The following is a 23,318-nucleotide window of genomic DNA, read 5'->3' on the forward strand; positions in this document are numbered from 1 at the left end:
ACACAGCTCCCACAGTAGATGGTGAAGCTCACCGTACTTTCTCTGAATGATCTCATAAACCCAAACATGAAGACGTGTGTACTAATGCTTTTGTAGAGCTCCTGATATACAGTCAATGCTTCAATGTTGTGATGAGGCTAAAAACTGTTAAGCACATTTTTGGACAAGCGTCAAGTAGCCAATTTGACACTCATCAAAATAAAGGGGGGATGCAAATTTGAAACACAAATTGTGTTCAGCATGAATGCAGCATATCACCACCACTAAACACTACCACAAAAACAGCGTATTACTTAAGTAAGACTGTTCAGTTTTCTTCAAATGTAAATTGAAAGTGAACATAATTTTTATTTAGGGCTTAGAGATAATTTTATTCAATATTTGAGATTGGACTTGTGGTTTAATAGCTTGTCATTTGCCTTACTGTACAATTTCTGACAACTTTCAAACTTGTTTGTCATTTCTGTCTGTCCATTTCTGTTTTGGTGACATTTAACAGAGATGACAACGACTATTTAGCAAAAATAGTGGACTGCAATGAGCCCATTTCAAACAATTAGGTGACGTCACACACCAGCTGTCCATCTAAAAACAGGCACAGTAAGGAAATAATGTCTGATCCTGACTTAGATCAAGAGAAACCATTACTGTAGTACAAGGGGGAAAAGAAATATAATAAAAGTAAGTTTCAATGACTCACTGGATCTTTAATGTACTGTTTGGCTTTCCAAAAAATACATGACAAAACTTTATTAATCAAGTAATTTTAAACAAAATTATTAATCAAATCAGTGACTTTTAAAATCAGTTTTCTGCAAGGGGATAATTTTGTAGTGTCAAATTAAAAAGACAAAAAAAACAGTGAATTTGATCCAGGGGTCATTTTACAGTCCTTTCTGGTAAACACGTTAAATCAGTGTGTTAGTGTGTGTTGATGCTGCAGCGTTTATGTCCTCTCCCCCCTCGGTCGGTCTCTCTGCCGGGCAATGACACTCCTCTGCCACCAGCACTCCAATAGGGAGAGACCAGGCAGCTCACTCAGTGCTGCTAATGCAGCTCACTGCCCCAGGCCATGGGCTAAGCTGGAGTACACTGCGTCACACACACAAACAGACGCACATTGAGACACACATATGATGGCAATCTGTGCACCCGACTACGCCTCTTATCTGCAGCTATATCAAAACAAGGTGGCGGGACAAGAGCTCGTGCCCACTGGATGTTTACTTCTTTGGGTGAACATTTTTTAAAGTGTTCAGTTTGAAGGGGTTTGGACCATGGTGGCACGTACAGCACCCTGTGTTGGGATGTGTGTGGTTTCTCTCTCGTGGGACTCTCATTATCACTGCTGTCCCAGATGTCACCAAGAACATGAAACACGCGTCATGAATAATGGAGCCTTATTTCTACATCTCTCCCCATTTCTGTCCCGTACACCCACCCCATTCCCCCTCCGTCCTGCGCTCCCTCTGATGATTCCATTGATGCTTAATCTCCCCAGTGCTCCCTCTATCTCTGATGGTCCATTTAGTTTTATGCAGCACCGTCCGCCTGCCTTCTTGGGACGACTTCAGCAGCAAAGTGTGGTTCTTCTGCAGCATTAAGTTAGCTTGCACGCAGTTTGTTCCATGTGCTTTCCAGACAGTCCATTCAGGCTCTGGATGGGGTCCTCCCCTCCCCCAGTGTTTACTGTTCAAAGTCACATAGGGCAAATTGGGACGGTAGGAGTCAGTGGTGCAGAAGAAACGTTGTCCCATCGCAGTGGAAACTGGACTCAATCTATTCTGTCTCATCCTCTCCTCTACCTCCACATTTGTCCTCAACGTTGGGTTGCCGCACAACATGACACACAGGCCAGAGGTAGGGCAGGCGGAACATGATTGAAAGATGAGGTAAGAAGTCAGAATTGGTAAGGAAGGAGGACAGCAGTCAGGATTAGACAGTGAAGCGTGGCTTTTTAATGAAAACATGACAGAGCTGTGGCTTCTTCCAGTGTCTCGCATCCCGAACCCCTTTCAAGAAAATGAACAAGTGACAAGGAAGCGAGCAGGATGGAAAAAAAAGAAAACGAGGAAGTGGAATGCAGCAGAGATCCAGGCATTGCTCATGCAATGGAAGACTTAAGTGGCAGATGGAGTCACAATCAATGTGAGCTGTTTGGCTAACGACGTCTCTTAATGGGGCAACGCAGCCTCGCATTGCACAATTGGTTGTTGGACATCATTTGCGCCGATACAGCCTGTTTTGAATGTCAATGGAAGAGTTAAGAAGGTACCAATCATAAAAGTTAAGTTGGATAATAAAGCTGGGAAAGTGTATTTGTTCTGTTAGCTGACACCTGCTTCTACTTTAAATGTAGACAGAGAGAAGGAGGAAGGAGCCGAGGGAGGCAGGAGTGGGTTCCTGCTTTGAATACAGATTGAAACGCCCCTTTTTTGCATAAAAGAGTGAAAAACACAGAGATGTTCTGTGTTGTTCCTCCTCCCTTATTAACCCTACATCTTTCTTCTCGTCTTCTGGTCTTTGCATTCCTTCTCCTGATTTTTCATTAAGCCATTTTGTCAACCTCTGCCTGTTTTTTCTGCCTTTAAACATTCCTCCACTGCAAACCTGAGCTGGTGCCACTCTCTGACTCTACTGTGCTAATTTTAACACGCAGTTTATTATTTCTTTGTGCCAATAGGGACCCGTTTTTTTGTCCTATTTTAATCCTTGTTTCTCTTTCACTCTGCATGTGTGTAACTCCTATCATGTCTGCATTTGTGAGCATCAATACCCCAGCGCAGAACACAGTACCTCTTCAGAATATGCTTTATTATTTTTTTCTTTCTTCTGTGACAGTCACAAGTCTTTGATCTGTTCCTCCTCTCTTCTTCCTTCTCACCTTCTTTGAATTCTGCTCTGCAATTTACTGTTGAGAGCAAAAGGTGTGGAGCACAAATACAGAGAGCAATTTAATGAGTCACAATCAAAATAATAAAAAAATATTTTATTGATCACAACATCAGATCCAAACACAAAATAAATCGATTGTATTTAGACCAGAAATAGCTTTTAAGAGGGATTAAAAATAATATGTGAAGTTTGTGGCGGTAAGATCTGGAGTTTCATAGGTCAAAGTTCAACATCACAACCAAATATACTATGATCTTTATGAGGTTAGTTTTTCAGGGACCATGCCATGAGTTATCCTCATATCTTTTCACAGAGTCTAGATTTAAAAATCTTTGGAGGATTTTATGCTGCAGTTAACTTTGTGGTAGAGAACCAAGGAAAAAGAGGACAGAATGAATTTCTGTCCTACTAAAAATGAAGCTAAATGCAACTCAATAAGAAGGATAAAGCAGAATTTTGGATGTCTTCACCTAATGTGAAATGTTTTTCTTATCTTGTCTTACTTGAAATGGTGGTTTGTGGTTGTGATTTGTGGTTAGAAAGATGAAAACTTTAGGGCAGAATTAAAGATTTTGGTTAAAAAAGTTGAAGTACAAGAGGTTTTAACAGTTCATTAGTCATTTTTTTAACAAGAATTTTTAATAAGCTATGTGACTTCTTTGGAGAGTTTAAAACATATGAAGATTTAACTAATGCATTAATGTATCTTATAGGGAAAAAAGGCAGGTTAGTGTCTGCAGATGTATGTCTGATTGTCCTCTAACCACCACTGGACCATTTGCATCATTTAGCCTACAGTTTGGGGAAAACAAACCCAAATATAGTCTTATGAAGATTATTTGACATTAATTCATGCATTTTATAAACCCGTTTTGTCCCTTTTGGGGTCACGGGGCTGTGGCAGCCTAACCCTACCACTCATGGGCGAAGGCAGGATACACCCTGGACTAGGGTTGGGCACCGAAGTTCGGTTCCAAGTAGGAACCGTTATGATTTGGGCGGTTCTACCGAAACCGAAAGATGCGGCTGCAAACGGTGCCGGATTTCGGTTCCAAAGTTCATTGAAGTTTCATTTGTCTGTGGACATGTCAATCACTTGTACTCCCTTCTGATTCTTTACGATTCAGCCTATCTATTTACTTTCTTGTGTTCGTGGGCGGGCTCATATAAAACCGCCGAGATGGTCGGCTTCCGCAACGTCGGTGGCCGGGACTTTCGCTGTGAACAGTGGAGTTTCCGCAATTTTTAAACAACGCTGGAGCCCCATCCCAAAATGAAACAATGAATCGTTTCCTCCTTGTTGGGCTGCTAATAGCAGAAAGCTCGGCTCGGCTCCGCCCACCACCACAGCGGGTCGTCATCATCTGCTGCGCTTTGCAGCCGTGTGATTGACATTTATCTTCCGCCTTATTTTGTTGAAATAAAATATTGCTTTTGCCCAAAAACAACTGCAAATAAATGCCACATTCCTGATTTAATTTAATAAAATGTCAGGCTAAAATTTCAAGGAGGTTTAAGTTTATTTAAGACGGAGTTTTATATTATGCTTTATATTACGTGCGCACAGCTGCACGGCAGGAGGGAGTCTGCGCTTGTTTGAAGCCGTTCTGCTTTGGGTTTAGGAAGATAAAGGCATTCTTTTTTATTACTGAAGTACCGCAATAAGCACCGAAAGGGAACCGAAACCGAAACAAAAGAACCGCGGTAGCACCGGAACCGCATCAGAACCCATCGGTGCCCAACCCTACCCTGGACAGGTCGTCGGTCTGTCGCAGGGCCACAATCACACTCGCATTCACACCTAGAAATGATTTTGAGTAACCAATTAACCTATGAATTGATGAATTATTATTTGAAATTATTTTTGCCATTCTTGTCATTAAAGTATTTTTTTTTGCTTTCAAATAGCATCAAATGAAATTTGACCTCTAACACAAAAGGTCTCTTAGGTTATTTGTGTCAAAAGTCAAATATAAGCTCTATTAGTTTTTTAAAAGATGCCAAAATAATAAAAAAAAAACGCAATGTTTATTTCATCAACTTATGGGACTAAAATAGAGTAGAGTGTAAAAGTGTCACTAAGAAAAGTGGGTGACTTAAATCACAAAATCAAGTGTATAAAAAAGGGATTTTTGTTTGGTTTTGTTAAACTGGGAAAGAAAGAAACCATATCGTGTTCACCAGAAAGCAGCACAGAACTTTTTCGGTGGATTTCTTGTAACTGTGAACTTCTACAAGTGACCCGGCAACATCGAGGTTAATGTATTTCTGTCGTCCTCAATGATCATGAACACTTGGGCTGTTTAATTTGCGGCAAAAGTACACAGAAGTCTTAAAATAATGACGGTGTGAAGGCCCTAGCAACAGGGAGAGGATGAAGAAAGCATGAGGATGGGAGGGAGGGGGGGATGCAGAACATCAATAAATAATGGCCCCTCTGAGGAGGTGGAAATATGGGCCTCGTTATCTTTGCACCGACGCCTTCATTTGCATGTGAGAAAATAAGGCTGCTACCTATGCACCGTGCACACACTTCTGGACTCGCATGGACTACAGTTCATTTACTATTTATAGACTATGGTTTCCTTTATTCTTATTCTCTCCAATAAATTTAGACTGGCATCAGTTTGCCGGTTCCTTCTTTGGAATTCATCACAGCGACACATCTGTTGTGTCGAGTGACTACTAGGCTGCCATTTTGTTGGATTGAAGGAATTAAATCGAAGATGGTTTCATCAGGGCAAAAGAGGTCTTTTCTGGTAATGTTAATTAGTGTTTAATTTTTTTATTTAAAAAGGTTTGATATGCGCGTTCCATCATGTTAATTTGTTTTGGTTGGTGTAAACTTATGTTTGTTGCTAATCTAGTGCACACAGTGGCGTGAAAATGAAAAGGTTTTGTGTTAACTTTAGAAATTTTCATGCAAGTCACTAAGTTAGTGTGAATTTACTTTTGTCAAAACATTTGACTTATAAAAAAAAGATGAAAGTTAAGACATTTTTCAAAAAAAGTTGAAAATGTGTGTCAAAAAGAAGTATTTGGTGCAACATAATGAGAACTTAAGTGGTAACAATCTGTACTCTAGTTGTGCTAAGCAATATGAAAAGACAATAAACAAGGATTTAATCATTAATGAGCTTTTTAAACATTTTCAAGTCTTTATATAATAAAATTGTGTGCATAAAAGCACAAATATTAGTTTAAGATAAAGTTAAAAGGTTTGTTTTTTTTAGAGTTTTATCTACTATTTTATTTCCTAAAATGTGGGAGTTTTCCCTCCGAAAGCCTTTGTGTTACATTGAATGAGCTTCCATTATGAGGATGGTGAAAAAAGGGTTTCCTGGGACTTTTCCTTAAGTGCCCGGTAAGCATTTAAATGTTAAAAAGGAGGATAAATGACAGTTTTTTGTAGGAATTTGCAGGACTTTATGTGAGAGAAGCACTAATAGAGCAGTATGTGCAAAACTATCATTTATTCTCTGCCAACATGCATGCCTCTCCACATTTTGCTGCAGCTGTGTGTGCATTTGTCTGTGTGATGCACATCGGCTCTGTTTCTCATTATCCAGTCAAGTCAGCATGAATAAAAGCTGAGGGAGCACAGTGATTTAGGATTTGGAAATTAATATTTTAGTCCGTCTGCCACTACAGACTGAAAACAAGAGACGCAGAAAAGGGTGAGGAAGAGGATTAAAACACAAAACATGGCAGTTTGTACAAAGATGTGAAGAGAATGATATGAAGATGAGTTATTTTATGAAAACACAACCCAGTAACAGACAGCTACAAAGAGGGAAACAGTTGTGTAATCAGCATTGTTTCAGGGGCTGCAGATGGGATGAATTTAGTCCTTTGCTGAGGGCAGAGACAAAAAAGTGGGGCTGTGACAGATCCAGCTGACTCCCCCTCCTCGCCGGCTTCTCTGCCTGTGTCAGTGTTGTGACAGGCAAGTCTTGGGTGTTGTGGGAGTAGCAGTCTTAAGGTGCTCATTATCCTGTAAGGCTTCATTCTGGGGGGCAAACAAAGGCAGCTGGAAAATTGCAGCCTGTACCTCCTCTCGGGTCAGGCGGAATATTTCATGCAAACACATGTCCGTCGCTCTGCAAGCGTTCAACTTTGTGGATGAAATATTGATGCTGATAAACACACAAAAACTCTCGACAACGGAAAATCCACAGTTTGGACTGAGATTTGGATTCAGGTGGATGATAAAGACTCACAAACATACACTAAACCTATTGTTTTAGAGCACCCAGATCTAAACACGTCACACTCACTGTGCACTTTTAGTTATTATTTATAACAAGATTGAACATACCTCACCTAAATGAATCGGGATTGTTTGGCACCAGGATTTGTAAATGGCTACTGAGGCATCATTTTTATTTTGTTTATTTTAAAAAAAAGATGTTTTGTGTCAGTTTTCCCTGCTGTCACTATCTGTGTTTCCATTGACTATGAAATTGCACAAATTGGATTTGTGATGATAAATTTACCTAATAAAAATACAACAATTTTAAAATAACTTGCATTTATCTAAAAAAAAAAGGTTTTTGCGCTTGGAGAAGCAGTTTTGCGAACCATTGACATGTTTCGCAAAACCACACTTGTTTTTAATTAAATGAGTGACGTGTCACACAATGCCCGTCTTCGTAGGAACCTGCTGCCTTGGGCACTGCAAAGGGGCCACTAGAGGTCCCACCGCGTCACATAGCTCATCAAAAGTTGTGCGTGACATGCAGAGTTGTTGGATCCACGGCTCCTCTGTAAAATCACCAACTGCGATTTCCTAAAATTTCCTAATCCGTAGTCGCTCCCACGTGTAAGGAGCTAGCCTGAATTAGACGCCGGCATCACTTTTGATCTAAGATGATGAGCACTATCGCCGTGACAGAACTTTGAATGTATCTGCTGTAAATCAAAGTATTGTCCATGTCCAACTTATCGCGTCAGATGGTTCGCTTATTTGCATAATGGAAACAGTATTATAGCAAATTGTGTTTTTCAACATTTCTAGAATTTTAAAGAAATTATGCATATGTACAATGGTAATGCAGCTACTTACATTCTGTTACATTGACATTTCTGTATAGAAGGTGTATTTTGACGGAAACTTCCACTGCCAAAATTGTAGCAAGTTCATGCAAATTTTAAACTGAACATCTGATTATTAAGAGAAATTTTTATCAATATATCTTTGTACACTACTGGGTGCACCAAAGGCCTTTTAAGCAAGACAAACAACACATATAAGTTTGTAAATCGCTAAGCCAGTCTTGTTAGTAACATGTAAAGAAAACAGTCGGACATTGCTACACGCTAGCTGCACACTCATAAACAAATAGACTGGCATTTTGACAGGGCTGGTGTTATTTATGTGCGACCAGCAAGAAAACTGATAGAGATTCACATTAGCCACATTTAATTTGTGCTGCTAAGAGGCACATTGCTGCATTGCCCACATTTAAGTTAAGTGCATCCCAGGGTAAATAATGTTGCTGGTAACACATATTTAAAGTTAAATTTGAAGTTTAGTTGTACCTTGGTGTGTTAAATTTGTTCTTCGCATTTGTTCTCCCCTCCCCTAACACAGCAGCACTCAGGAAGCATTTGGTGGTTCAACTCCAACTCTAACCTTACCCTTAACTCCTCCTCTGGGTCAGGGCAACCAAGAAAAAAGTTCAGCACTGGCCATACATAATTAAAATCAATAATAATAATAATACTAAGGCTTTAAAGTTCACCATATAATGCGAAAAATATGGTAAATCAACAAATAAATGTAAAATTTGGAAAAATCTCTTATTTCAATCGCGTTTCCAGAAGAGAGTTACACCTATTTTTTTTTCCCTTAACATAAAAATATGAAACGCTTCACTTGTCTAATACAAATATGTAAACAGTTAACATATTTATGTGATGACACTGAAGATTACAGCAGGAAGGTTGAATTAGTATAGAATAAGTGACATTTTAAGTAGTCCTTATCTACATAGATTAGATTGAATACTAGTATTTCACTAGCCCACCTTAAATATTCAACATCTAAACATATTGGTGATGATAGAACAGTGTAGTGGAGTTATCCATTGTGTGCAGTGGGACACAGTCTGTTGTTCATGAGTGGGTTTGGTGACCGCTGTGTGTCCTCCAGGTCTTGACAGAGTGCCAGATTTCAGGAGGTAACTTTATTAGGAAGGTAGTGCCAACTGTTCTAGCAGCTGTTTGTTGTTAGCACAATGCGGTTTTGCAATAAGCACAATGTATTTGTACCACAGTCATCATCTAAGAGGGAAAGGGAAGGGGAGAGAGATGAAGCGATTTATTTCTTTTGCGCTCTGCTTTCTTTTGTGATGTATGTTTCTTTGTTATAAATTAAGCTTAAATTAGAAAAAAAAATCCCAATACCTTCTTTGTGTTGGCCTATAGGATGTTTGAGTGAGGTCAGCATTCAAACTGTGCTTTGACCTCTTACGACCCAAGCTAATATTTGAGCTAACCCTCTACACATGTAGTCACCGGGCCTCAGTTAAGCAGAATTAACCACTGTGGTAAAATAACTCAAAATGTGATGCCCACGCATGTGGAAACTAGGTCTTGAGAGATTCAATCTCCTAAAGTCTCAGGTAGACAAGGTCAGAATGTCTATGTTTAGTGTAGAAGGGTTCAGGAAATAACTTGTTAAGGGGGCAGCATTGCAGTTGATTTATATGAATTTTGAATATTCAGTAAAATGACAATTGAGTGCAAACTATGCAAAGAAACAGTCAAAGAAAAGAGAAGAAGCTCAATGTGGTTTGCTGCAGCAGAAATAGCAGACTTGACATGCTCGGTTCATGGTTGTTTTTTTTTCTAGAGAAATGCAAATTTGCCTGAAAAACAACAGTTTTTTCTGCTGACTTGCTTAAACTGCATCTATTGACACCATGGGCCTTAACAGTTACTGTATGTCGTAGCAATTAGCAAAGAATGCATCAGCTGCCATGATTAGCTAACAATAGCTAACAATGTTAGCTTCACCAGCTGATAAGGTCCACATGCAAAGTGCTCAAAATATTAAAAAAATGCTTTTTAATGTTATAAACATGTGATTAACATTGCAATACATTACCTTTTTTTTGTGGCCATGTGTGGGGAAAAAAAGTTCTTAAAGTTCCACTCCGGTCATCTTTTCAGCTACTTTCAAAGCGTTTCCAGTGTTTTTTTTCTTATGATGATGCAGATTTTAGCCAAAATTTAAAAACCTGTCATTTCTCTGGGACAGATTCTGTAGAGCGGCAGGAGTTCATTAGGAGTTCACCTCTAAATTGTGGGTGGGACTGTTGTAAGCCCATCCCCACATCCCATTGTCCATCTGTTTGCATACTCTCCCGCTAGCTGACAGCCCCTCATACCCCCAACATAACATTTTTAGTGCAACAAAAATAGTGAGCAATATCTAAACTATCCAGTTTTGGGCCCAACATCAGCTCAGACGAGGAAAACAAAGACGTACATGGATCTATTTGTCTGTGAGTGGAATTGTCAAAATATAGCGGAGCAAGGAGTTTGTGGCTTGCGATTGTAGGTCCTACATCACACCTTCAAGTTTTTTCCAGTGGTATGTTTTTTTTCTGCTCCTGATTCACAATAAGGAAATTCCCAGAAAGACATTTTTTGGCTTTTATATTTTTTGTCCTCCATCATGAGAAAAATGCCACAATATGGACATATTAAAAACACAAAATACAATTTCAATTGGAGTCGGTCTTTCATTTTTTTCACCTAAAAGTGTCTGATTTAGGATTTATAGTTAAAATTCTCAATTATTATGTACAGGCTGCCAGGCAGATGACTCTTCAAAAGCCTCAATTTGGCTGATCTCCTATATTTTTCAAGATGTGATTGTATAAGACAGGTCACATCCTTGTTTGATAGGGAGGTTTTGTTTGTTTTTTGTCTTTTTTAGGTTTTTGTGACAAGCTAAGCTTGGTAGTATATCCGTAAAGGGTCTAAATGATTGGTCTTCCGATGTTTATCTATAAGTTGTGTCCATTAGAGTTGCTTCAGGTGTAGTTTCTCTGCTAACTTTATGTTAAATGTGGTTTATTTCAGGTAACAGATTCTCGCTGACCTCCTTTGGAGCTCTTTACATCTCTGACGTTCAGAAAGAGGATGCCCTCTCCACATATCGGTGCATCACCAAGCATAAGTACAGTGGCGAGACGCGGCAAAGCAATGGAGCTAGGTTGTCAGTAATGGGTGAGTAGTCCTTCATTGTTCTTGTCAGTTTTTTTAAATTTTGTAAAGAGACAAGCAAACAAACACAAATGATATTTTCCCTGCAGACCCCAATGAGTCCTCACCCACTATCCTGGATAGTTTCCAAGCAGGAGAAGTGCATGCAGGCCAGAGCATCGAGCTCCCCTGCATAGCAGGTGGTTATCCTACACCCACTGTGCGCTGGCTGAAAGATGGTCGCCCGCTGCCTTCAGATGCCCGCTGGACACGGCGCTTGACAGGGTTGACCATCAGTGACCTGAGGCAGGAGGACAGCGGCAGCTACGCCTGCGAGGTCACCAACAGCTTTGGCTCCAAGGAGGTGTCTGGACAGCTTCACGTTATCGGTGTGTGAGCGCCACGTCACACGTTCTCGTGTAACCTGACAAACCCACACATCGTGCTCTTGATGAATGAACCCAGCAGAAGTTCCCTCTCATAAACGCTTTAGGTTTAAAGCAGAACATCACAGTTTGTCTGTAACTAATGCATGTGAGCTGCTCGATGCCTCATCAGATCAGGCCTCAGAAAGAGAGACAGGTCAGTAAATCGTCTGGGCTAACTCTATAACACAGCTGCCAGCTCCGTTCACCATCATCGAGAGGGACGGTGAGGAAAATAAATATGAGGGGTCACGCAGGAGACACCCAGACAGTGCTGGAATGAAATTATCTGGAATGTAATAGCAGTATAATAACAGCAGCGGAGATGAATTGTGTGAAGTATGCAAAGACACAGAAGAAGAGACAGAAAGAATGGTGCAGGAGTGGGGTTTGCCAGTGGGCACATCATGGCAGCCAACTCTGTGACTTTGACAGGGCAGGGGGGTTGGGAGGCACAGAGATGCCCCCCAGCATTCACCACCAGCTGCCTTATTGCTCACTGACATTTGTACACATACACACATGTCCACATCCCCTTTAATACACACACAAGTGGACAGAGATGTGAAGAGATATCTCCAGCTGCTTTTTTAATGAGTGCGTCGAAGTGATGGAGTCACCGCTGCTGATGTTCCCCCTGCATCCTTCTTTTTTCAATGTAAACACGTTTTGAATGTATGAATCAGAGAGCTATCAGCTGAGTCAAGTGGGCTTAGTTTCAAGTTAATGAGATGCAGATAAATACCATCCGAATGATTTATATTCAGATCTGCAATGTGACGTTATTCATCTTTCCCTCAGATCCTCTGCGGGTGACCTTGTCTCCGAAGAATTTAAAAACGGGCATCAGCAGCACACTGTTCTTCACGTGCACTGTGGAGGGCTCTCCAGAATACACCATCACCTGGTACAGGAACACAGAGCCCATCGTCCCAGACCAGCACATCTCCATCCAGGGACAACACAACGACACTCTCCAGATCACTGCTGCTCAGAAGTTCCACTCTGGAGCCTACCAGTGCTTTGCATCCCGAAAGGGCCACACTGCTCAGGACTTTTCCATTATTTTACTAGAGGGTATGTGGATATAGCCTGTCAACGAATTCAATAAAGCTCTGCTAAATGTTGGCTCACGCTTCTTTCTCTTGTGTTTCGCTCCTCTCAGATGGTACTCCTCGAATTGTGTCTTCCTTCAGCGAGCGGGTGGTGAACCCCGGTGAGCCTTTCTCCCTCATGTGTGCCGCCAAAGGAGCCCCGCCCCCTTCAATCACTTGGACATTGGACGATGAGCCCGTGGTGCGAGATTCCACCTACAAAACCAGCCAGTACACTTTGTCAGATGGCCTGACGGTGTCGCACGTCAACGTCAGCAGCCCGCTCATCCGGGATGGAGGAGTGTATCGTTGCGTCGCACGCAACTCGGCCGGTAGCGCCGAGTACCAAGCGCGCATAAACGTAAGAGGTGCCTGTCTGCTTTTCAATATAAATGCACTCTACACCTGATCTATCACAAACATGCAGGGCTTAGTGACAAATCTATCTATCTATCTATCTATCTATCTATCTATCTATCTATCTATCTATCTATCTATCTATCTATCTATCTATCTATCTATCTATCGCAATGTACTTGCATACAGTTTAAAAAGAAATACGATTGACCTTTCACCTTTCAAACTTTTATCTTAAAGTTTTAGAAACAGCATTGTATTTTTATGATGATTTTTTTTTTGAGGAAAAGTAGTTTATTTAGAAAGTAGTCATCCCTTTAAGCCAGAATCAAAGCTGTGTCGTTTTTTTAAAGAGATATTTTATGCAGCCCACCAGGAGGTCATTATAATTTCACCTCTGAGTTGAGGGCGGGACTGTTGGCGTGGAAGTTAGATTGCACTTGTTTCCCAACACCAACACGCAAAAGTATGTAAGGGTAAAGTAGGTGAGACGCATGCACGTCGTACAAATTTTTTAATTTTTTCAAACCCATGAACCCCTACGGACTGTGCAAAGTACCCCTTAGTGCTGGTCACGTGATAAGTGTGCATAATCTATGCAGAAATTATGAAATTAGACAATTAGAGCGTAGTTTGTGTCCAGCAAACATTTACCTTTTCCGTCCTCGTGGTGGCGGTTTTGCTTTATGGCTGAACAGTAGGTCATGGGTACTACATTTACCAGCCTGAGGAATAATTTAGGATGTATTCAGACAGTCTAAATACAGACCAAAACAAAGTTCAGGGCTCAGTCAGGACCAAATTAAACAGACTCTGTGCGGACCAAGGCCCATTTCCAGATTGAGTACCCCCCTAAAGACTTTAAATTCTTCACTTTTTTTAATTTAAAAAATGCGTATTTTAAACTGTATGCAAGCTTCTTGTTGCAACTTTGTTAAACAACATTGATTAATTGTTTCCTAATATACTTTAGATAACTAGAGTAGAGAAAAACAGCAAATATTAACAGACTTCTGTAAAAGGGGCTAAACTAACCCTCCTGTCCACATTTCAACACATCCCAATCACTCTTTCCCTCAACCTTTATTTCTCCTGTCTCCGTGGCTATACCCTCTTACTCTGCCATGACCTCTGTCACCTCATCTGCCTTTTCTCCTGCCTCGTGTCTGTTTTTGGTCTCCTCCCTCCATCCCCTCCCTCTCTTCCCTGTGTCTCCAGGTCCACCTCGAATAAGACCCATGCGAGATATCACTGCAGTGGCGGGCAGAAACACCTATATCACATGCCGGGTGATTGGGTACCCGTATTATTCCATAAAGTGGTTGAAAGACGGCATGCAGCTACCTGATAATCATCGTCAAATGGTGTTTGAGAATGGCACCCTGAGGCTTACAGACGTGCAGAAGGGCGCTGACGAGGGGACGTACTTGTGTAGTGTTTTGATCCAGCCCCAGGTCTCAATTAACCAGACCGTCCACGTCACTGTCAAAGGTAAGCATGAACACAAGACCGAAACACTATCTATAAATACTCATACTACTAAAACTGCAGCTTAGTACAGTCGTGCCATCCTGGATCCTTTGATCTGGAAGCTAAGCACAGTTAAGAGACCACTTTGGACAACCAGGTGCTGGGAGTTCCTGCAGCCACATGGGGGTGCTTCCTAGAGTTTACATGTACCAAATCCTGGTAAATGCAGAGGGTTTAGCCTTGAAATGGCGTCCACTGTGAAACTGAAGCCAAATCACGTGTCAGAATCGTGGCACGATTCACTGTGGCAACTTTGAAGTTAGCAGCTGTCCAAAAACACTAAAAATATTGCCTTATCTCCATGCTTTTTTTAGTCTTTTAGTTTTAGCTATTGCCAAAATGAAGAATTTGAAGAAAAAAACCATGAAAAATGATCGGAAAATTGGCATGTTTCTATCTCTTTCTCATTGGTTTCTTTACTTTCCTCAACAATCTTTGGCAAAATCAATGTAAAATAGGTCAAGATTTCCTTATATAGGTGTAACTAGAGGCAGCAAATGCCATTTCAGTCAGAGTTGTCCAGGGCTCGACCTGAGATTGTGTTTTGTCACTGCTCTGAGGTTTCAGAGGCTTCTGTCTGCATGTTGTTTAGTTTGTGAGTTGAGTAACGGCGGCAGCTGCAGAGGTGTTTATGGGCGTGTGCATGCGCCAGAGTGTGAGTGTGTCTCTGATTTAATTAGATGAATAATAATGAAGCCTAGATTAAATCCCCCAGATGTCTCAGCTGTAGTACCCCCACCTCAACCTCCATTACTATGGCAACAGAATGACTTCCCCCTGCCAATTGGACTCTAACCAGAGCAGCTATTATGGGCTGCAGAAGCTGGGGGGCTGGAAGGGGTGGTGGCCAAGTGAGGTCCACTGGCCAATGACTTTTTCTGTCTCTTTTAGCTTAACTCCAGATGGCCATGTTGCCACATCTATTGGTGCCTTTATTCCACTCACCCTCTCCCTGTCTTCCCCAGTGCCACCGCTCATCCAGCCATTCGATATCCCCTCTACCTCAGTGGGGAAGCTCATGTACATTGCCTGCGTGGTGTCTTCTGGGGACATGCCCATACGCATCACTTGGCACAAAGACGGTCAGCTCATCGTGCCAGGCTACGCCTCTGGCGTCGGAATTGAGACCAAAGAGTTCATGAGCTCCCTGCAGATCTCCAAGGTGACACTGAAGCACAACGGGAACTACACCTGCATCGCTAGCAACGCCGCCGCCACAGTCAGCTGGGAGAGGCAGCTGATTGTTACTGGTGAGAGTCAAAAGAGGAGGATGTGAACGCACTGAGGTGGTTAAACCCTTAAGCAACTTAAAGGCTCTCGTCTTTTTACACCTTTTCTAAATTAAAATAATAAATTCTAATATCATTAGCATGTCAACATATCTTCAATTATATATTCCTATGGGGAGACTTCGCTGACAATATAACGATAAACTAATCAAAATGTAAAACAATTTTATAAGGAAAGTTTTTGGATTGTCAGAATTCCTCATTTAGGAGATTTCACATGAACTAATTGAAAATAAAAAAAAAACCCTAAAGATTTAGGAACAAGAAATTGATCTCTTTATTGCAAATTGAAACCCATCTAATTAATTATCAAATGAATAACATGGTGGTGTTTGACATGCTTTGAACTGGCTCTGGACTCTAAGGATTTAGAGTTACTGAGTCTGCTGAAGGCAAAACTTATTTAATGATTTTTAAGGGAATATTTATGAAAGTCTATTTTTTAGGGTTTTTTCTTAACTAATAATTCTGAAGAATGTGTTTTAAAAAGTATTTAAAGTAGACCCTATAGTGCCTATAAATAACCCCAAGCTACAAGTTCAACAAAAGTCCATTAATTATTTCTGTTGATTTAGATATTCTCTCAATTTATTGTGGAAAGCCAAAAAAAAAAAAGAAAAAACAAGAATTAACTCCTTCATTTCTTAAGTAAATGTAAATTATTGTACTAGACTATGTCAATAAACAAAAAGTCACAAAGTTCAAGAGAAAGTTTATTGTGCAGTGATGTTCCCTTCAGACTGAAGTGATTCTAAAAACTCTTGATATGGCCCTCAGTACTGTCTTAGGTCATTTGGTTTGGGGAAGGGTCGCTCTTGGGTTTAGAACTACTTAAAACGTAACTTAGCCAACCAAATTCAAGAAATTGTGCATCTAGTTTTTGGGAAATGCTGGGGGCTGCAGGTCAATGATTTTATGAAACGAGTCTTGGTTCTGGTGGAAATTTGAACTAGGGCCACATTTGGCCTGCGGGCCAGACTTTGACATATCGAGTATATATTCAAATATTATCCAGATGTTTAGATTTCATCCACAGAACAAAACTAACCAGAATTCTTCTAAAATAATTGAACAAGTCATTCGTTTTAATGCATTATTTTGTTTTTTTCGTAGTGCCACCACGTTTTGTGGTGCAGCCTAACAACCAGGACTGCATATATGGAAAGGCCGGAGTCCTGAACTGCTCAGTAGAAGGTTATCCACCTCCAAAAGTCATGTGGAAACACGCTAAAGGTAAAGTCAGGCTTTACTTTACATCACAAAAGACAAATGTTCATGCTGCCGTGCTTACGAGCCTTTTTGCTTTTGTTTTGTTTTTTTCTGCAGGAGTTGGAAACCCACAGCAATACCATCCAGTTCCACTCACTGGCCGCATCCAGATCATGACAAATGGCTCTTTGCTTATTCGACATGTTCTTGAGGAAGACAGAGGGTACTACCTCTGTCAGGCCTCTAATGGTGTGGGCTCAGACATCAGTAAAAGCATGATCCTCACTGTCAAGAGTAAGTGTCAGTCATTGTTGGGGGGTTTGGGCTTTTTTTTTCTGCACTCGCCTTTAAAACTGCCTCTCCTAGATAGTACAGACATAAACCTTAGGGTTTTTGGACAGGAATGAAAACCTCTTTGATGCACTTTTGCCCCAAGCGAGTGTGGCCACTAAAACAAAATCTTGTCTCCTTTCTGCACACCCTCAACTGAAATTGTCTTTTCCATTGATCTATGAATGCTGGCTGTCATGTTATGGGCATGGTGGAGGAAAGAGGTGGATGAATAGGTTATGATGAATCAAAAACCACAGGATCTCCGCTCAATCAATCAAGTGTTGGAAGAAAAGAAGTACAAGGCAAATAGAGAAGGATGGGTGTAGTGTGAAAGGACCGGTGAGGCTTGAAGCGTGAAATGACTACAGAGAATGAAGGGTTGAAATTGTAATGTCTATACATCTGCAATATATCCTCACTTTCCAATTCCTAATCCCTATTCCCTCATCTCATTACTCCACGCAAGATCGACCATTACTTTGACACTTGTCTGTGAATCTGCTTAGTTCCTGCCATGATCACCAGCCACCCCAACACCACCATGGCAAGAAAGGGCCAAACCAAGGAGCTGAACTGCACAGCACGAGGCGAGCAGCCTATTATTATCCGCTGGGAGAGAGGGGACACAGTCATTGATGCAGAGAGAAACCCCCGGTACTCCATCACCATTAACAAGAAGGGTGATGAAGTCATCTCCACCCTAAAGGTCAGAATCCCCATCAGAACCTGAACAGAACTGAAGCTCCTCAGAACTTCAGAGATATTCTTTTGTTTAATTTTTTAAGTTCAACCCATGTATCCAGAAGCATGTGTAATATCTTTGTCAGTTTTGATATTTGATGTTGCACTGTGAGTTGGAGTCTCACTTTACATTTTCCCGCTTCTGCTTTGGTTGACAGTTGAATCCAGCCGAACGGGGAGACTCCGTTTTCTTCTCCTGCCATGCCATAAACTCCTATGGAGAAGGCCGAGGGCTCATCCAGCTTACAGTACAAGGTATTTCAAACTGAATGGAAAAAAGATAAGTCAGTTTAGGCTTGAGATCACACATTTTGGGGTCTGGGGTAAATCGAAATATAACAACAGTTTCAGGGGTCCCATTTAGGTAAAAAAAAATTGGGGCTGTCAGGGTTTACTATATCCTAGTGCTGGGCAAAATTGAATTTTTTTGTATCACAATATAGTCTTTTTCATTTCAGGCAATAAATATATATATATACAGTATTATATATATAATTTTTTCCCAGACAATAACTTTATATATATCATGATATATATATTTTTTTCATGGAATAACAATATACCACAAAATAAACCAAATAGTTATATTTGTCATGTTTGAACGCTGTGTGTCTCAAAAGAGAATTGTGTAATCATCAGCAGGTTGTTTAGATATAAATATTTTTTTCAACAAAGTAGATGCACTGAAGATAATGCAACAGTTTTTTCAGGTAACCAAGAAAAGACATAAATATTACAAACTAAACTGAAAATTAAAGCAAAGCTTTTAAGTTTCCAAAGAGAACATAGATAAAACAGATGAAGTATTAATTCTACTAATAAATTAAAATATTTTCAAGTTTTACAAAACAAACATAAAATTAAACCACTGTTTTACACAAAAACAATTTAATTGGTCTGTGATTACATACAGGCGACACGTGAAAAATTTGATTAGCATAGCATCATGCTATGCTACATCGTGGTCACCAAATCAACATTTTTATTGAACTTTCTGTTGCTGCTATAAGTCCAGCGAGTTTGTCTTCCAGTTCTGACTGGAGCCCCGTTAAAAATCGTCAAATGACCGCTGCTTCATCAGCCAAAACTAAATGTTACATAGCGATGATACGCAAAAGTGACAGCGGGGGCGAATGTGTCTTGTGTATAATTGCTTACCTCAAATGTAGACGGTAGAGGACCAGAGGCCAAAAGAAATTTACCAAAAGGAGAACTAATAAACATAACTAATTAGATGCAAACATTTATTCGCCGTGTGCGGATTAACACTCTAACTTTTACACGGCAAAGAGGAGAAAATGCTAAAAACTGGTGAGTGTGGATTTCAGAGCCTTCAAAATAAAAGTCTATCGTGATAGATGCATTCTGTCCAGAAAAGTTCTGTTGCGATATATTTTTTTATTGTTTTATCACCCAGCCCTACTATATCCCTTTAAAATTTACTGTCTTAAGAACCGATATAGATGTTTTTTAAAATGGTCTTTTTAGGGAAATTTTTTTCTGGTACATCAGTTAAGAACTCATTAAACGATTTTACTCTCTTTGGCCAATAATTAAAAGTATTAACATCCAGAAAAGGTCTGACGGTGAAAGGTCATGCGTTTGTATTAGTGCTGACTCAATGGTTTTCTGTTCCTCTGAACTACAGAACCACCAGATCCTCCTGAGCTGGAAGTCAGAGAGGTGAAGGACCGGAGCATGAACCTGCGCTGGATCCAAAGGTTTGATGGCAACAGCATCATTACCAGTTATGACATTGAGTACAAGAACAAGTCAGGTGAGCATTGAGATAAACCTCAACGCAAGACCCCAGACAAGTTTCCTAATTTTACTCCAACGTGTTAAAACAATTGAAAATGTGTTTCACAGACTCCTGGGACCACATGTACACCACCAGGAACATTTCTCCAACGAACAACCAAGCCAACATCGTGGAGTTGCACCCTGCCTGTGTCTACAGCATCCGCATGTATTCCTACAACAAGATCGGACGAAGCTCACCAAGCAAAGAGCTCACCATCAGTACAGAGGAAGCACGTAAGTCACCAGTTTCTCCTCCTCTCTGCCTTTCTTTTTACATCAGAGACTCACATTCTGACCATAAAACTTGGTCTGACAAATGCAGCTCCTGACGGGCCACCAATGGATGTCATCCTCCAACCAATGACATCTCAGAGCATCAGAGTGACATGGAGGGTAAATCCGTTCAAGTTTGACTTTAATGTTGGGATACTTTAAAGGCTAATAGTTGATCTGTATTTGTGTTTTGCTATTTCTAAAAAATGTGCATTAAATATCATAAACAATAACATAACACAAACAACATTTAATAGAATAGAAAAGAATAGAATAGAATAGAATAGAATAGAATAGAATAGAATAGAATAGAATAGAATAGAATAGAATAGAATAGAATAGAATAGAAATACTTAATTCATCCCAAGCTGGGAAATTGGGCTTTTTCAGTAGCGAATATGCAAATTGTACAAGAACTGTAGAGAATAATATCAGTACTTTGTACTATTAATAGTGATAGTAATTAGTACTAATAGTTAAAGTACAAGTACTAGTACATATATTATTGTTTAACATTTTTCTAGTCTGCTCATTAGTAGTCTTTTTTACAACTGGTTAAAAACTTAAAACAGAAATGTACCCAGATATAAAAAATAATAATTTATGGTGTGTACTTTGATTATTATTTAATTTCAATATTCAATGTAAATGTTAAACATTTTTCTAATAAACCAGTCAAAAGATTTTTACACTTCAAGCCAAATTCACACTAGTTTCTAACTATAGACTGTTTCTCAATTTGAAAATGAACAAATCATTTAACTAATTTCAAAAATCCAACTGCAGCCTTTCCAGTTAGAGACTACCCTTCCACCTTCTGAGCTGAGACAGTCACAGTAAAAAACAAAATGTTTGTTTTCTCATCCAAATGTTTTAGGCGCCAAAGAAGGAGCTGCAGAACGGTGTGATCCGAGGTTATCAGATCGGATACAGAGAAAACGGCCCCGGTAGCAACGGCCAGTACAGCATAGTGGAGATGAAAGCTACGGGTGACAGTGAAGTGTACACTCTGGACAACCTAAAGAAGTTTGCTCAGTACGGGGTGGTGGTCCAGGCTTTCAACAGAGCCGGGACAGGCCCGTCCAGCACGGAGATTAACGCCACCACGCTGGAAGACGGTAAGAAACGTAGAAAATGACATTTAAATAAATCAAAAGTGTGCTTGTTTTTGGCATCAAAGTCTTTGTTTGTGCCTGAAATGTATGTTGGTGTGTTAACATACAGGCTCAAACAAAATGGCAGGATGGATTTGTGGCACATCCCCCATGACTCTACTCTAATTAGCACCCTCATTAGGCTGGCATTTAGTAAAGACGAACAAAGTACCCCATTACTTGTTATTTGTCTTCTTTTATCATTTGCCCTCTCATCAGTTTCTCTTTCATGATTTGTCTGTTCATTCTGTGTTATTGTTTCCGTCCTTTCCCTTAAACCGCTTTGGTCTGGTCATTTCAAACACCCTTTTGGGTTTGGGCCCTCTTTGCGATATATTTATCTATATTTATCTATATTTATCTATATGTAAAATGTATATGTCTTTTTTGGTGCTTCTTGTCCTCCATTAGACTCCCACCGTTCACTCTAAAAAACCAGGAATGATCAAGGAGCAATTCAGAGCTAATTTTAGCTCATTTGACTGATTCATTTCTGCTGTGATTGCCTGTGGTTTGTGGCGTTGAGTAATTATTCATCAGGTCTTCCTAGCAACAAGTCTCCTTAGCGACGGAAATGAGAAAACATACTTGGCCACCCTGACTCTGACCCTGTTTTCTACAGTCCCCAGTGAGCCCCCCCAGAACGTGAGAGCCATCTCAGTCACGTCGGACGAAGCGGTGATCACGTGGTCTGAGCCTCCACGGCTGACGCTCCACGGCGTCCTGAAGGGCTACCGGGTCGTGTTTTGGTCCCTCTTCCCTGACGGAGGTGGGTGCTGTGGGGGCCCGGCCCAGTGGCCAATGCAGAGTAATTATCACCTATTTCATTCTAAAATTCACCAACCCACACTCTGTCTGTGTCAGGATCATGAGTTAGAAAGTGTTGACGTGTCCATCCCTTTGAGCACTTCCTGTTCTTTTGTGTTTGAATGTGTTCTTGCTGGTATGTTTAGTGGGATTTTAGATGGAATGTAAAAAAAATGAGGATTCTTTTCAACATTTTAATAATTTTCAAGTGTGTATTTCCTGTACATGTCCCAAACATAAACCATTTATTTTCCCCTCAAAACCCCCTCCAGGTGTATGTTTCAGGTGTTTGTGAGTTATTCTTATTTTTTATTTTCAGAATGGGGCGAGATGCAGAACATCACCACCACGCGTGAGCAGGTGGAGCTGCGAGGGCTTGAGAAGTTCACCAACTACAGCGTGCAGGTGCTGGCCTACACACAGGCGGGGGACGGGGTCCGCAGCAACGTCCTGTACATCCAGACCCGCGAGGACCGTGAGTATCTCTGGAGGAGACGCGTGTCTAATGCATGACAAAAGCTCATTTATGTAGGGAAGCTCCATTAGCTGTGCTAATGAGAATTAAGAGGCTTTGGGTCCGTGGCTCAGGGCCTGAAGGAGGGCTGGCGGAGTCTCTGGATGGGACGGGGTGGGGGTTGCTCTCTCAGAGCAAATATCATCCAGGAATCAGGCTGCCAATGGTTTCTTCCCCCCAGCCTGCCCGCCATAGGCAGAGGGATTAACTCCTTGTGGATTAAAGAGAATTAATTTTGTGCTTACACCATTGGAGGCGGGATTACAGGCAGATCCATGTCTCTTTATAAGGAAGAAGGATAGACTTCAAGGTTTAAAGATAGAGAGGTGATCAGACAATTAAGACTTATCAGGCAGCTAATAAATTCTTGTTCATTGAGGATATATTTTTTAAATCAGTTTTGGCTGATTTATCTCAAATTTACAGATAAATTTAATGATAAATGTTTGTCTGCACAACAGAGCATCCCTCATCATATGTGTGCTTTCCTGCTCTTCATGTCTTGGCTCAGACTGTTTGTCTGGAGTCCAGGGCAGATTTTGGGCACCAGATGGGATTTATTCCCCACCTCCCCTCGGTGCCACTCCTTCTTTGACATCAAGTTTTAATTTCGACAACTGCTGCGCCACCCCTGCCTCCTCATGGAGCGTCAACTGTTCCTGACATTCCCTCCATTC

At 40.7% G+C, this 23,318-nt stretch overlaps 1 protein-coding gene across 4 annotated transcripts in view; it reads left to right on the forward strand.

The window, feature by feature from the left end:
- LOC112142464 (Down syndrome cell adhesion molecule-like protein 1 homolog) overlaps nucleotides 1-23,318 on the forward strand; it is a 60,804-nt gene that overhangs the window by 26,178 nt on the left and 11,308 nt on the right. For 2 of the 4 annotated variants that reach the window (XM_024265874.2, XM_024265875.2), the window contains exons 4-19: nucleotides 10,990-11,136; nucleotides 11,223-11,501; nucleotides 12,339-12,614; nucleotides 12,703-12,999; nucleotides 14,207-14,479; nucleotides 15,484-15,768; nucleotides 16,921-17,040; nucleotides 17,134-17,310; nucleotides 17,856-18,055; nucleotides 18,249-18,345; nucleotides 19,739-19,867; nucleotides 19,960-20,127; nucleotides 20,216-20,286; nucleotides 21,044-21,284; nucleotides 21,943-22,128; nucleotides 22,447-22,602. In XM_024265874.2, coding sequence (XP_024121642.1) covers nucleotides 10,990-11,136; nucleotides 11,223-11,501; nucleotides 12,339-12,614; nucleotides 12,703-12,999; nucleotides 14,207-14,479; nucleotides 15,484-15,768; nucleotides 16,921-17,040; nucleotides 17,134-17,310; nucleotides 17,856-18,055; nucleotides 18,249-18,345; nucleotides 19,739-19,867; nucleotides 19,960-20,127; nucleotides 20,216-20,286; nucleotides 21,044-21,284; nucleotides 21,943-22,128; nucleotides 22,447-22,602 — 3,102 coding nt within the window. The remainder of the gene's footprint in view (nucleotides 1-10,989; nucleotides 11,137-11,222; nucleotides 11,502-12,338; nucleotides 12,615-12,702; nucleotides 13,000-14,206; nucleotides 14,480-15,483; nucleotides 15,769-16,920; nucleotides 17,041-17,133; nucleotides 17,311-17,855; nucleotides 18,056-18,248; nucleotides 18,346-19,738; nucleotides 19,868-19,959; nucleotides 20,128-20,215; nucleotides 20,287-21,043; nucleotides 21,285-21,942; nucleotides 22,129-22,446; nucleotides 22,603-23,318) is intronic. The other 2 variants (XM_024265876.2, XM_024265877.2) reach the window with 1 other exon arrangement.

Source organism: Oryzias melastigma, linkage group LG14, assembly GCF_002922805.2.
Source record: "Oryzias melastigma strain HK-1 linkage group LG14, ASM292280v2, whole genome shotgun sequence".
Taxonomy (NCBI): domain Eukaryota; kingdom Metazoa; phylum Chordata; class Actinopteri; order Beloniformes; family Adrianichthyidae; genus Oryzias; species Oryzias melastigma.